This window comes from Felis catus, chromosome D1 (assembly GCF_018350175.1).
Source record: "Felis catus isolate Fca126 chromosome D1, F.catus_Fca126_mat1.0, whole genome shotgun sequence".
Classification (NCBI taxonomy): Eukaryota; Metazoa; Chordata; class Mammalia; order Carnivora; family Felidae; genus Felis; species Felis catus.
The window spans coordinates 87,602,133-87,618,038 of record NC_058377.1 but is presented as its reverse complement, the minus strand read 5'-3'; the positions used below and the strand labels follow the sequence as shown (position 1 = coordinate 87,618,038).

The window sequence follows — 15,906 nt, the reverse complement described above, 5'->3', positions numbered from 1 at the left end:
AAGCGGGTGCCCTTTGTGTCAACAGAAACAGAACAACATTCTTTGGAGTTTGGCTCTTTGGTAGACAGAGCGTCTAATCAAACTGCAGCTTTGCAACAGGTGAATTAGTTTAACAAACGATAAAATTCAATTGATTTCTTTTGCTGAAGCAAGGTGCGATCGTCCAGAAAGAACCAGGCATGCATGACTGCTGGCAAGGACTATCTCCATGACCTGCATTCCAATGGAATGAAAATTCCTTTTGCTGTTTCATTCCTGCACAGGTGGACAAAGCTCAGAAGTTCAGCGATGGAGGAAGAGTCTACCTGCCAAATCTCAGGGCTCAGGAACGGGTATAATGTGGAAAGAGCCCAAAGACACAGCTATGGGCCCGAGTCGCTCCTTTTGCTGCTAGTTATGTGACTTTGGACAAATCCCCACAGCCTCTCTTTCCTTAGCCTTCTCAACAGTAATGTGAAAATAATAAAACCTGCCCTATGATCTACCTTATAGGGCTGCTCTGATGAGCAGATGAGGTCACAGACCCAGAAGAACCCAGCAAATTGTAAGGCATTATTTAAAGATCAGGTATTACAGATTACTGTATTTCCCTCGAGGGGATATCATGAAGGGAGCTATGTGACGGGAAAATTAGCGCTGGGAGTTTCCTCAGTCCACTCCCCTCCCTGTCACCAGAGGTGTGGAGGCTGTGCAGGGTGCACGGGCTCCCGGCCAGCCTCCAGTTGAGCCACCGAACCAGCGTGTGATGACTGCCCGGCCAAGACTCTGCAGCTTGCCCATCATGGCAGCCTTCGAAGATAAGTCACTCCGGTCAACGGAAGAAGGAAAATTTTGAGAGTCTCATGTGCCCAGAAGAGCCCTGCATTAGGAGCCAAAAGCCCTGGTTCTACCATCAGTTCTGCTACTTACAAACTGTGTGATCTTAGAGCTACTTCTCTGGAAAAGGACGATGTCAGATTAGATGGCCTCCACAGCCCCTTTCAGGTCTATCCAGCTCCTAATTTTCTGTGTCTCAGTTTCCTCACCTGCAAAACAATGGCTCTTCCTTAAAGCATTGCTGTGAGGATGGGAGCTGCTGTATGTAAAGCTGTCAGAAGTACTTACGGCTCAGAGAGAGAGCGTTATTAGGTAAGCATTAGCTATCGTGGCCTGACGATAAACACAAATGGTGCACAATGATGGAGTATACTGAAAAACACTGAATTGTACACTTAAAAATGGTTAAGGTGGTAGATTTTATGTTATGTATTATTTACTATAATTTTTTTTAAAATCTGAATAAATCAAGGGTCTCCTTCAAGATAGGGCTTGTCAGAATGTTTCTGAAGGTACTTGCAATGACCTCAAAAGCTACCACTTCCCGCACCTTTGCTCTCTGAGGCAGGTTCATCATGGTGTCCGGCTTGAAGTCGTTCTTGTTCTTCCGGCAGAGCACAGCAGTGATGATGATGATGATGACCGTGACCACAGCAATGGGTGCCAGCACTGCCGCGATGATCCACAGGTTGTTGGGTGGATTCTTCACCACGGCTGTGGGAAAAGCAGAAGGAGGCACGTGACAAGGGGCACCAGAAGGGGGAAAGCAGCCCCCACCCCCTTGGTCCCCAAGTCATGAGATGGTGAAGAGGGTTTGGGATCAGAAAGGCCCTTGCCTTGGGCAAGTTATTCAAAGTCTCTGAGTCTCAATTTTCCTTGTATGTAAAACGGGATTATCACTTTGTAAGGCACCAGAGAGACGGGGGTGTATGTGGGGCTTTGGTGTGGTCCCTACTAGGTGCTCAATAAATGCTAGCCTTCACTATTCTTAAGAGAAAGAGGAAGATGGATTGGTATCAATTTTCCCCAAAAGTAATGTCTATGAATCCAAAGAGAAGAGAGAAAGTCTAAGGGTCAGAGTTGGATTAGAGGCAGGAGGCAAGGCTACAGAGAAATAACTCTAAATACTGTAGCGAAGCCACCCTCCAAGTGAGCAATGAATAAACATAGCTGAGTGGGTGGATCTAACCCCCCACGGGCTGGCCAGGGAAGCTTGGAAATGCCTTGGTCTAATCATAAGGATCAGGCTGCTCTCAAAGCCAGAATAAAAAGTAACCAAAGCTATTGTCAGCAGGAAGAATGTGTTATTAGAAGAGTAGGTGCCTCTGTGGGGGTGGGGTTGGAATTAATTAACCTGCAAAGGGCAACAGGGTAATGGTCATGCTCTATATCAGGATAGGGGTTAGGGTCACACAGGTGTATACATTTGTCAAAACTCACCCAACGGTATACTTAAGATATGTACATTTTATTCTGTGTAAATTTTACCTAAAACATCATAAACAAGTATTGAATTCTAGGCAACAATACGCATGTTGAAGTGTTTACAGTTGAAGTCTGCTGATGTTTGCAACTTACTTTGAAATGCATCAAGAAAAAACAAGTTGGATGAATGGCTGGATGGAAGGACAGGGAGATAAATATGTGATAATGAAAGCATAGTAAAATGCTAATTGTGGAATCTAGGTGGGGACACAGGTGTTCACCATACAGTTCTTTCACCTTTTTGTTATGTTGGGTTAGGAAGATGTAAGAAAAAAGAAAAAGCCCTTGACATGAAATGGATGAGTCTCCCCTATGCTCACTGGCAGGGAAGCCTGGAAGATACTTCTGTCCAGTCAAAAAGATTAATATGTTCTTAGAACTAGAGTAAAGAAAACAGTAACCAAAACAATTGTCTAGAAAAATAATTACTGGAAGGGAGTGGGCTTATAGGAAATCTGGAAAAGAGAGCCAAAGGGCAGGCAAGAACTTGTCCATGTCAGAGGAATGTGCCCCAACTGGCAGACGCAGGTGATCCAGCCGGGACAGGTCTATCGTGGTGAACAAGATGGCTGCAACTGGCTGTTCCGGTTTAGTGATACTGTCCATCAATCCTGCCCAAGTTCTCTGTTCTCCTATACCCTAGATGATCCCATAGACTCATGGCTTTAAATACCATCTGTGTTCATGTGTAGATCTCCAACCAGGACCACTACCCTGAACTCTAGATTCCTATATCCAACTACCATGGATGCCATTTGAGATTCACCAACCCAAATTTCCAACTGGGTACTTAAGAGATATCTCAAATTTATCATGTTCAGAACCCAACTCTCAATTTCCCCCAAACCTGCTCTTGTGATAGTCCAATAAATTGCAACTCCTTCCTTCCAGTTGCTCAAGGCAATAACTTTGCCACTGATGTTGACCCTTCTCTTTTATTCTTATCTAACTTCCTATTCATTGGCAAACCCTGTCATCTCCATCTTCCAAATAAATCCACAATTTGTTCACTTCTTTCTATTGCTACACCCACTGTGGTCCAACCTACCAACATCTCTCATTTGAATCACTGCAATGGCTTCCTACCTTGTCCCTTGTCCTCTATAGACCATTTGCAACACAACAGCTGGAGTGATCCTTTAGAAACTCAGATCACAACACTCCTCTGCTCAAAACCTTCCAGAGGCCCCCACTCCCCTCAGAGTAAGGGCCAGAGTCCTTATAATTTCTAGAAGACCGTAAGTAATCTGCTTTTCCAACCACCCTGGTTACTTCTCTGGCCTTATCACCCACTGCTCTTCCCTTAACTCACTCTCTTCCAGTCTACCAGCCTCCTACTGCTCCTCAAACGCGCTGGACATGCTCCTCTCTCAGGGCCTTTGCACCAGCTTATTCTTACAGTTAGAATGCTCTTCACCTAGATATACATGGCTCCCTCCCTTACTTCTTTCAGGGCTCTAAACAAGTGTCACTATATCTACTCTCTATCAGATAGCAATCCCTGACCCTGGCATTCTCCATCCCCCTTGTCCCCTACTTAATTTTTCTCTAAAGCAGTGCCTCTCAAACTTGAATGTGCATGCTAATTGCCTGGGAATCTTGTTCAAATGTACGATTTTGATTCTGTGAATTGGGGTGAGGCCTGAGATTTTGCCTTTCTAACAAGCTCTGGGTGGTGCTCATGCAAGCAGGCCCCCAGGCCACACATGGAATGGTAAGGCTCCAAAGCAGGCATTACCATCTGACATGATACATATGTATTTGTTTCATCATCTGTCTCAGCTACTCCACGAAAAGGTACACTCCAAGAGAGCAGGGAGGTTTTTTGTCTCTTGTTCACTGCTATGCTCCCAGGGCCTAGAACAGGGCTTTGTACACAGTAGGTGCTCAATTAAAAGTCAAATGAAGGTACAAATGAACTACCATTTTCCCTGTTGCAACTCAGCTCCCCATATAGGTTTTCATATGGCAAAAAGTAATGGCCAGTTAAAGAAGTCCCATCTCTTTGGTAGTTCTAGCCTATATTTTAAATTAATATACTACCAGTCTGGTTTACATATCAATCCCTTATAAGTCCGGTTAACATAAGTTGGTCTTCCTGATGCTGCTGAACTCTGAGGGCTACTAGACCCACAAAGCTGAGGACAAGGCTCTGGAATAATTTAGAGACCCCACTGGTAAGTGCCACACGGTGAGTCAGCTGGTCTTTTCTCTCTGACTTTAACCACCCTTTCTGACTTCAGTTGGTAACTTATTAGCCAAGATCTGCCTCTCATCAAGCGGCACTTGGATTTGGAGTTCTATTAGGACAAAAAAAGGCTTCTTTTCCGTAGTTTTTATCAATCGGTGATTAATCACATTATTAACTTCTGAAAACAGCTCATTAGATAATGTGCCTCTGGTGACATCAAACATTTAATTGCCACTGCTTTTAGCGATTTAGTATTTATATGTGAGTTTTATGCCACTAACATTCTTTAAAACTTAAGGGTTTTTATGAAAAAAAATAATATGCCTCTTTTGCCTATGCTATTCTATCCTGATGAAGAAAAATGTATAGTGTATCAGAACATGATACCCTAAATAAATATCTCATTAGCAAGACTTAATATTTACATGTCTTCTGCTTTTACTTTGTTTTACTGTTTTGGTGTATATGTATGTTCCTTCCTGGTGCAGTATATAAAATCCTTTCACCTCTATTTAAATGGGAAGAATATATTTATCTTAGATATATTAGTAAATTCCTTTAATGGTCAAAGAGATACTAAAGTTAGGTCAACTGAAATCACTCAAATCTAATGTATTCATTGGCATAGTGATCTAAAACTGCAAGTCATGTACAGAAGAGGCATGAATGGTTATTTAATTTGCAAGAACTTCAATACAGAAAGGATAAGAAAGGGGCGGGGGGACAACATGTTCTGACCTTCTGCTCTGCCTTAGGCACTGGGATAGGTTCTTTGCCCAGGTGCTATTCTTACCCTCAATTTGCAGGTGAGGAAACTGAGCCACGGGGAGGTTAGACATTTTTATGAAAAGTCACCACTCTGAAATACAGTTTGTCAGTTCTAAGTTAACACACATGCCTGGAGGTGTTGTGTGTGTGTGTGTGTGTGTGTGTGTGTGTGTGTGTGTGTATGCAGGGGAAGGGCTGGCTCAGGGCCCAGGCACTGGGGAGCACTCAGTCCATGTCAATCTCCTGCCCAACATTCCTGTAGCTCTCATTCCACTCAGGGTGCAGCCCTTGGGGCTCTAGTAACTGTGACCCCTCACCTGCACCCTGACCTCCTGGCTGCTACTCTCTTCCATCAGTGACACCCTTGCTGGGTCTCAAACCCTCCCCCTCTGCCTGGAACCTTGTCCCTAGGTAGCCTCAGGCAGTCACTCACTGATCTTCTTAACCCCTGGACATTTAAAATCATGGCCGTTAAGGGCACTGGGTGGCTCAGTTGGCTGAGTGTCCAACTCTTGGTTTCAGCTCAGGTCATGATCATAAAATTCATGAGACTGAGCCCTGCCTTGGGCTCTGTGCTGGCAGCACGGAGCCTGCTTGGGATTCTTGCTCTCCCTCTCTTCCTGCCCCTCCCCCACTTGTGCGCGCGCTGTCTCTCTCTCTCTCTCAAAATAGATAAATAAACTTTAATAAAATAAAATAAAATCATGACCATTATTTCCTTGATACTCCCTGGCCTTCCCTGCTTAATTTTTCTCCATGGCACTTATTAGCATCTAACATATTGCTTACTTATTTTGCTTATTTGATCTGCTACTCACGAATGTAAGCTCTGTGAGGGCAGGGGGTTTGTCTCCAGTGCCAGGAGAGCACCAGGCACATAACAGGTGCTCAAAAATATTTGTCGGAAGGATGAATGAACACAAATTTCCTTTGCCAAAGGATCAGTCTCTCACTTTCTTAAAGTGACATTTTTTGAAATAATGTCTGACGGCCATGTAAGGTATACCACTCTGGTTAACTTCAGTGTGGGGAGAATTTTCCCTACTCCAGCTGGGTCACTGCTCTGAAGGGCCCCTCACTCCAGATCCTGCAAACGGAGCAGAAGAAACCCTCTGTCGGACATGCGGCCACTTCTGTAGCAGTCATTACTGTCCCGTTACTCAGAGGGGATGTGAGTCAAGGGGGCAGTGCATGCAGGGCACTGCAAGGTGGCCCCAGTGATTTAGAAAATATTGGAACCCACAGAACATTAACACTCTCCCTTCAGAGGGACAAGCTGTTCGTTCAACACTGTGACTCTCCATTTAAGGTGCCGACCTCAGATTCACACTGCAGGCTGATTTCAAAACTATTAAGGGAAAGTGAGATTTAAGACATCTTTGCTTCTCTTCTTCTTCATTGGTCTTTGCTTCCTCCTCATTTGATCCTGAGCATGGAGGCATTTCCCAGGGTCTGTCCTCCAGCTCTGCACTCTCCTTGAATGTTCTCTGGGAATTTATTTCTAACCTGTATATACAACATTCTCAAAACCTATCATGTAACTTTAACCTCTCTCCTGAGATCTAGCCTTGGCCTCCCAAAACGTTCCTGAACTCCACCCCGAGTCCCAACAACACCCCCTCCATAACCCGTAACACCTCCTCAGTATCTGAATAGTGGCCCTTAATATCTCATCACTTTAACCTCAACATGGCCCAAAGTGAATCAATTACCTTCTCCCTTCCAGAAATGCTTTCCCCTCCAATCCCCTTCCTATTTTCATCACTAGCACACTTTTGTCTGAATTACAGGGGTTCCTAATCTTCAAGTCACCTTTCCTTCTTCAGTCTCTCTTCCCTTCAGTCCTTCTACCTTATAGATGACTTATAAGACATTCAGTGGATCATTTACGAAGCACTCAGTAGGTGCCCCAGGAGTGTACAAAGCCCCTTACATGCAATACTTATCTTGTTTCACCCTCCAAGTAGCTCTGTGAGGTCAGGGCTTTTTTATATTGTCATTTTACAGATGAGGAAAATGAAGGTTAGAGAGGGTCTTTTTTTTTTTTCCCTGGAGCTCCAAAGTCAGACAGTGGAAGAGCTGGGGCATGAATCCAGGCCTGCCATGTTGCAAAGACTCTGCTCTCAAGTGCTCACCTATGGTGTCTTCAACCACATGCCTCGCCCAGGGCCTGGCAGAGACATTTAGCAAAGGTCAGTCCTTCGCTCTCACAAGAACAGAGCCAGGCAGTAGCTGGAGCTGGATATTCAAAGATGAATGAGATGTGGTACCTGCTTTCAGGGAGTTTATGAGGGACAGAGAGCAAAAACAACTCGTTGGCCCCACGTGATAAAGGCAGTGGAAGCGTCTGGCACTAAGGGAGATGGGGTCAGGGATGGCTTCAGAGGACCAGGGAACGTGAAGAATGAATCCTCCTGTATGGTTGAAGCATGAAGTAGGAAGGAGAGCAAAATGGGCAGTATGATTGGAACAGTAGCCCAGAGAGCAGGTTGTGAAGAGACCTGAACATTTGTTAAGTACCTGTTGTGAAGGGCTCGGAAGATCCACTTTGGGAACAATGGAGAGCCACCATTTTATTCTGTGAACAATGGAGAGCCACCATTTTTTTTTTTTTTAATGGAGTAGATGTGAGATCAGAATCTGTGTATTAGGATAACCCTAATTACAGTACGGACAGGACATTAATAGCAGAGTGTCTGAGGTTGAGTCATTTGGAAAGAACCAGCAAAGCCCAAGAAGAGATAACAGTGAAATGGAGAAAAGGACACACATTTATTTGTGAGTTATTAGACAGGAATGGAGAGGACCAAGTGGCCGTGAAGGCAACAGAGAAGTGCCACTGAGGGACAGCCGCTTTGCAGGCAGGCATAGTCGCCTCCCAACTCTCATTTCCAGAAAGCTGTATGCACCTTCTAGTCTGATACAATCTGTCTCTCCTGCCCACGATCTCAAACTTTCCACTGTTTCCCATCAACCACCACTGGCATAGCCCCCAGAGCCTCAACCCTTCCTCCTGATGCTCCATTCACTTTTTTGCTGTAAATAAAGCCAGCTCCCTTTCCTGCCCCTTCCCAAGTACCACAAGGCCTGTATTAGAAGTGAGGAGGTCAAAGAACCAAATGGTTAGCACTGAGGATGGATTGGGGACAGGAGAGGCGATGGAGAGGAAGAGACAATGATCGGGTTTAAGTCTCCAGTGAATTATGGGGGACAGCAGGGCGTTTGGAGGAGACTGCAGTGAGGGGGAGGCAGCTTTGAAGGATCGGGATTTTGAGAGACTAGAAGAAATGGTTTGCACACAGCAGTGAAGCCTGAGGAGGGAAGACGTGACAATCTTAAGGTATTTCTCTAATCAGTTGGCAGATTCTCAGTGGATACTGTTGCACCCTTGCTCAAACACCCCCCACACAACCTCAGCCTCACCTGCCAACCTCACCTCATTCTGTCCCAAGAGAGCAGAAACAATCACAGAAAATGTCCTCAGGCTTCCATTACTGAATGGCTACCTGACCAGCACCCACACCCCTGGACTCTGCTTAACCTCCCAGTGCAAAAGGATGAGCTGTCCCTGCTCCTCCTTGTCCACTTAAGGACTTGTCCACTTAAGGACTTCACTGCAAGACAGTTTGTGTCTCTCTCTTCTGCATCGTCTATTTCTCCCTATTACAGTAACACATCAATATTCAGCTGTGCCCCAGTATCTCCCATGTGCCTCTCCAGTAACTGCACCATTAATTTCTCCCCTTTGCTGTCACTACTTCCCCAGCCCCATCCTCCCCTCAATCCACGGTAGCTAAGCATCGGCACCAACACTGCCTGGAAACCACTCCTACCAAAGTCACCAACAATCTCTACCTTACCAAATCCAGTTAATCTCTGCCCTTATAGCACAGCAGAAGTTGACATAGCAGCTCACTTCCTTCCAGTACATTCCTTTCTTTGCTTATTTCTGGACCCCACTCTCCTGGGCTTCCTCCCATCTTCCTGGCCACTCCTTCTCAGTGTGCTTTGCTGGCCCCAGCTCTTTCCTCATGTGGATTACCCAGCTATACTCATGGCGAATCTGGTTAAGTTCACCTGCTCCCTTAGTTCCGTCACCTGTGTTGATGAATCTGGGGTCCTAGCTCCTGAGCTCTGCATAGATGTCTTTTAGATATCTCAAACCTAACATGTCCCAACCAAACTCTCAATTCCACCTCCCCACTCTTGCTCCAGCCCCAGTAAACCTCTTTCTTTCCTGCATCTTCTGCATCTCAACAAATGACACTATAACCAGCACTCAAGCAAACACGTAGGAGTCACCCTTGATTCCTCTGACCCTCACCTCCTCCTGCCACACACAGAATCCATTATCTTGCCCTATCAACTCTGTCCCTCAAAATATGCCAAATCCATACGCTTGTCTGGTCTCTACCTCTACCCCTACCACCTTCACCTCTCGCCTGGGCACCTGCCATGCTTTTCACTCCTTCCTCTATAATTTATTCTCTACCTGGAGAGGGGGAAAGAGCTGAGAATGGAAACCTGGGGGACTCACATAAAGAGGATGCAGCAAAACCAATGGAGCAAGTAGCTGACCTGACCAGAGATGGGGACAGAGCCCACAGGGAGGGAAGCAGAGAGGAACAAAAGACGAGAATCTGGCTTTAAAATATCATTTCAAAGACAACATTGCACAGGATGACCATGGTTTCTAGGCAAAGGTGTGTCTGTGAGAATCTGTTGGCCAAGGAGGAGTGAATCTGCATCAACGTGGAAGCCACACTCACCACAGAGATGAGCAGAAGAGGAAAACCATGAACCAGGCATCGGGTTCTTAAGGAGCATGGACACCAACTAGGAAATCAATGGGAGATGACCTTCCATCCCTGATGCTCAGCGGGCTACCAAATCTAAAATGTCTACCACATGATCTCTTATCTTCATCACCCCCCCATCCTTGTTTCCTTTACAGACCTCGTTTGGGTCCCCAACGCCGGGGCCACTGCAGAGCTTCCTCACTAGTCCTGCTGCTCTTATCCCGGACACTGCTGACAGGTTATCCTCCCTAAATACTGGCTAGTTCTAATGACACTACTCCCCCATATAGAAGTCTTCAGTAGCTCCCCACAGCCTACTGTATTATGTATGATCTACTTCTCCCACCATCCAAGGCCCCAGTCTCCCAGGCAAAACCCTTTCTGAGCTCATCAACTCTTCCTTACGTGTCTGCTCTCCAGGCAACTCAAACCCCTTGTTTTTCAAGCATGTCTGGCACTTTTTGCCTCCCTTCCTTTTCTCGTGTTTCTCCCTCTTTCTGGAATATATACCTTTCCTCTCCTCCTGCTGAAATCTTAGCATGTGATACAGTTGAGAACACATACTTGAAGTCAGATAGATCCAGATTCAAATCCTGGTGATCCAAGTACCAGTTCTGTGATATTGAGCAAGTTAGTTAACTTTCCTGAGCCTAGGTTTCCTCATCTGGAATTTGGCGCTGAATAAAGATGCTCCAAAGAGAGGAGAAAGTGAGAAAATCCATGTAAGGCAACAAGCATAGTACCTGCCACAGAGGAGGCAACTATTGTTTTTAATACCTTTTCTCTGTTCTTTCTTTCTTGATGGCCCTTCAGAGCAAACTGTCCCTCTGCTGAGCACTGGATCATTCTGCCTCCTCACTGCATTTACCCGCTTTCTGCTCCTTTATATCCTCATTAATTCCCTCTCTGCTCCTTAAAGGCAGTGACCAGGTCTAACCACTTCTGTATGTCCGCCAGCACTGAGAACAGTTCATGCAGGACTCTATAAATGCTTATTGAATCAAATTATCTTTAATTCCCCAGAAGACAATATAATCTCAGCCGTGGTGATTTTTCTAGCTGTGCACAGGACTATGGTGAGGAGGAAGAGTGGGTAGGACTAGGGACAAAGCAATATCATTATCATCATCCTAGTATCCAAAACATATCCCTTACCCAAAACCTACTGCTTCAAACAACACAGGAAATAGCTGACTGATTTAAAAGAACCTTCTAGAACACAAAATATGTTTAGGTCTGGGTCCATTAACGTGAGTTTGGGGAATCACTTTAATTTGCAGGAAACATTTAATGGCATTAAAAAATAATGAATGGAAAGACTATCCCCTTACGGTCAGCTTGCAGAAGGACAACATGATGCAGGGTCAAGGCCATCCTTTGGGAGTCAATGGTGCTCAGGATCTTGGCAGCTGCGGTCCCCAGCAATGGCTTCCCGTTGTACAGGGTGTAGTAAGTCAGCTCCGCCGGGTCCTTGGGTCCCGGCACCCGTTGCATCTTTACCATCTTTCGGAAAAAGAGAGGCCATGTTTACAGGGCATCTTGTACCGACCCTGCAATCACCTGGGCGATCAGCAGGCTCTCTCCTGATTGCTGAAGCCTTCGGTGCCTAATTGGACCCACAACGTATTTTTTAGAGCTCAACCTTTGTGTACCTCCCCATCACCAGCATCCCAAGAAGCGCTGCTATTGCTGGAAAGGGAGACAGGGAGGAGAAAAAGGTTCTGAAAATATGAACATCTGGAAAGAACAGCTTGAGACTGGAGAAGAAACGCTGAAATGGTGATGTCTTCCAGCCTCCAGAGAACTCTGGCCTCATTTGAAAATAGGCCTGCACATTAATTCAGGGCATGTTAGGTTATTCTCAAACAAGATTTCTAATTTCAAACTCCTGCAATTGCCAGAGAGGGAAAAAAAAAATGAACTTATATGTCTGCAATTCAAAAGATCTCTGATAAAAGCAGTACTTGGAGACTCAAAGTTCTTTTTTCTAAAATAACCTTTGTTGCTTTTTCTCCCTGGACAAGTTATACATATTCACTACAGAAAGTGTGAGAACACAGAAAGCCATCAAGAAATGAAATAAAATAAAAACAATTTCCAATCCCTCTACCACAAGCTAATTACTATTATCGTGGAGCATTTGCTTCTGTTCATTGCTGGTTTTCCACACAAACCTTTTATTTAGTATTTTGCAAAGCTATTTATCACACTCTCTATCTAGAATCATACACTGCTATTTTTACTTACATCCTTAAATGACCTTAAATATAACAAAAGCATAAATGGTAATTTCTACACAGCATTCTGATGCACACCTCATAAACTTATTTAGCAAATCACTTATTGTTAAACAAATTGTTACTCATTTTTCAGTACTGTAGCTAATTGATTGTTATTATAAATACACAAAACATAAATTTTTATACATAATGTTCTGTCCTATGCATGCCTCATAAACTCAACAAACACTTCATTTTTGAATGGTTACTTTGTTATCAAGTTTTCACTACTGTAATTAACAACTGATAAACATTATAGTATAGTATTTTCCAAAGTGTATATTACAGATTATGAGCTTTATAGGATATTAAAAGGTATGGCAGAAATGTTTACAGCAATATTGGTCACAAGAGCAAAAACTCTGAAAATTCAAAAGTCACTAACAGTAGGATGGATTAATGAGTTAATGGTATAGTCACGCAATGAAATATTATAGACTAGTATAAATAAACTATGTCTATTTGTATCAATATGGGTGAATAAAAAAGCCTGATAAGAAACAAATCACTGAATATAAAAGTCAAAAACAGGCAAAGCCAAATGATGTACTCTTTAGGGATACATACACACATGGATGGTAAAATCTATACAGAAAATTTAGGCATGACTTAAAACAAAATTCAGAAGCACACTCAACTCTGATAGAAAGGAAGGGAGTAGGCATAATCAGAGAAGACACATAAAAGGCTTCTGGGGTAAGGTAAGGGTAATTTACTTTGGGTTGTGATTTCTTTTTATTGGTATTCTTTGAAGTCTACATGTCTTTATATTCCTTTGTACGTATGCTATACATAACAATTAAAAATAGGTATTACTACAGCCCAATAAAAAATGGGTTTAAAAAAATCTGACCAGATACTATCTGAATAGCCAATAAGCATATACAAAATGCTCAATGGAGAAAAAAGGCACTGCTATCACCCAGCAGAATGACTGAAATAAGGGCTGACAATACCAAGTGTTGATGAGGGTGTGGAGTAACTGGAACTCTACATCTGGATGGTGGGAGTGTAAAATGGTAAACTTTGGGAAAAGGTCTAGCAGTTTGTCACAGAGCTAACATACACCAACGCTATGAACCAGCAACTCCACTCCCACATACTCAAGAGAAATGAAAATATATGGCTACAGAAAGATTTGTAGAAGAATGGGCATAGCAGCTTTGTTTAAAGTAGCTGAAAACTGGAAAAAGTCTGGGTGTCCATCAACAGAAGGGTGGTTAAATAAACTGTAGTCTATTCATACAAGGGAATATTATTCAGCAATAAAAAGGAATAAGCTCCTGCATAACACAACGTGATGAACCCAAAAAACACTACATGGAGTCAAAAAAGCTTTATACAAAAGAGAATATACTTCCATTTATATGAAGCTCTAGAACAGACCAAACTGATCAGTGCTATGGAAATGAATATGTTACCAAATATAAAATAGTAACATAGCACACTGTTAATTTTAGAACCAAGATGGTGAATTTGTTGGTGTTCACTATAAAACTTCTTTCTGTGGGCTTAAAAATGTTCATAATAAAATGTCAGAGAAATATATTACTAAAAACAAGGGTCTTATCGGCATTTAAATTTCCAAACTAGTATGGCCCAAATTAAGGAATTTCTTTACTACAGGTCTTTTTAGAGGCTTTGGTAAGCCAACAGGCCTTGGGAATCTTCAAGAAGGGGCTACAGGATGAATCCTTGCCAAACTGATATGGCCACAGAGACTCTTTGCCCCAAGGCACCTCATAGGACCATTTTTCTGGGTGCTCTCTGAAAGACACTGCCCTCACTTTCTGGTCTTTGTGTTCACCTCTATTCTCCTCAAAACGTATTTCCAGGAGTAAGTTTGTGACCATCCAAGAGGTACTTGTCTAAATTGCTCACTGGTTCTCCACAAAGGTCATACCCACTTACGGTGTTTGAAAGTACCCATTTCACTTCATGTTCACCAACCCTGGATAGTACCATCATAAATCTTTGGTAGGTGAAAATGATATCTTGTGGTAGTTAAAACTTGCATTATTTTGATGACAAGTGGAGTTAAACATTAAAAATTGTTTATTGGTCATATGTATTTCTTCTTCAGACTCAATTTTTCAGATACATTCACTAGAGGAACATCTTTAAATTCCAGACATACAAGTTTCCATCTTCATGAAGGTGGCTCATCTTTTAAAATTATTTGAGCCCAGAAGAAAGGCCTCTGGGTGGAAGGATGATGTAAGCTATGTAAGAGCAAATTTTATTTGGGAAACTTGGCCACGGCATTCCTGTCCCTCAAAGGAGAGGAGGTAAGGACAGTGTTAGTACAACCAGGTAGAAGGTGAATGCGCATTCAAATATTTAATACCTTCACTCAATTTCAATTTCAATTCTTCTTACGAAGATTCCTCCAAGGGTTATGTTACCACCTCTATAAATTAGGATTTGCAGAAACAAATCCCTACTCACTTCACTCAGACTTCCCAGGCAGCTATGGAGCCAATCACATTGACTACACAGAAGAAACGAGGAAAGAATATCTTGGTGGGCTGTTTTATACATGTAGAATGGATTAGGTTTCTTAGGTTTACAAAAAACACCAGGATTATATGGTCGTTCTTTCTCTCCCTTCAGTTGAGGCAAATCCCATTTCACTGTCTGAGTCCCAACGACTTCCTCTCTCTTATTTGGAGAAGTGTGAATTATAGGGCTCACATGGACCCTAGAGAGGGTAAACCATAAACCTGGCACAAGAAATAAACCATCACTTTACCTGGTCACAGGCTGTCACAGACCACAAAGACTTAGAATGAAAGCAGCATCTAAGAGGACAAGGGGCCAAATTCACCAACTGTGAATGGAGGACCTAGAATCTCCCTCAAGGGATGATGCTTGTCTCAGGCAAGGAAGTGTGGTCCAGAAAATGAGTTGTTTGTACTTTCAAACTCCCGAGGACACAATCTGCAGACAGATTGGAGTAATGCCTATAATTTTCTATAAAACGCTTCCTCTCTTAGACATGGTAATATCAAGCATGTGTGTTTGCATTAAGTTACACCCTAGATGTGGCAATTGCCAATCACGAGTTCACACTCTAGGGGCAGTTTGCTCAATTCCAATTAGGAAGCCCACACTCCGGAGGCAGCCGCCAGGAGTGCTTCTATACTTTGACATCTTGCTCAACAGAGCTTTGTTAATTAGCATAACAAATGTTAGCAATGGGTTCCCAGTTTTGGTGAAATTAGTGGTATTCAAGATACACGGATTGGCTAGAATGCTAGATGGTTCCCACTCTTGCTCGAATTGAATAAAGAATCAAGAAAGAAGCTTGGAGCCTCTAACCTTGGGGATGGTCATTGTGTCTGTAGAGTTCCCTCTTTTTTTTTTTATAATTTTTTTTCAACATTTATTTATTTTTGGGACAGAGAGAGACAGAGCATGAACGGGGGAGGGGCAGAGAGAGGGAGACACAGAATCGGAGACAGGCTCCAGGCTCTGAGCCATCAGCCCAGAGCCTGACGTGGGGCTCGAACTCACGGACCGCGAGATTGTGACCTGCTGAAGTCGGACGCTTAACTGACTGCGCCAC

At 43.5% G+C, this 15,906-nt stretch overlaps 1 protein-coding gene across 6 annotated transcripts in view; it reads right to left on the bottom strand.

The window, feature by feature from the left end:
* Nucleotides 1-15,906, bottom strand: part of KIAA1549L (KIAA1549 like) — a 266,986-nt gene that overhangs the window by 75,803 nt on the left and 175,277 nt on the right. For all 6 annotated transcript variants that reach the window (XM_023239688.2, XM_045039126.1, XM_019812246.3 and 3 more), the window contains exons 10-11: nucleotides 11,391-11,562; nucleotides 1,367-1,530 (exon numbers count right to left, since the gene is read on the bottom strand). In XM_023239688.2, the coding sequence (XP_023095456.2) occupies nucleotides 1,367-1,530; nucleotides 11,391-11,562 (336 nt within the window). The remainder of the gene's footprint in view (nucleotides 1-1,366; nucleotides 1,531-11,390; nucleotides 11,563-15,906) is intronic.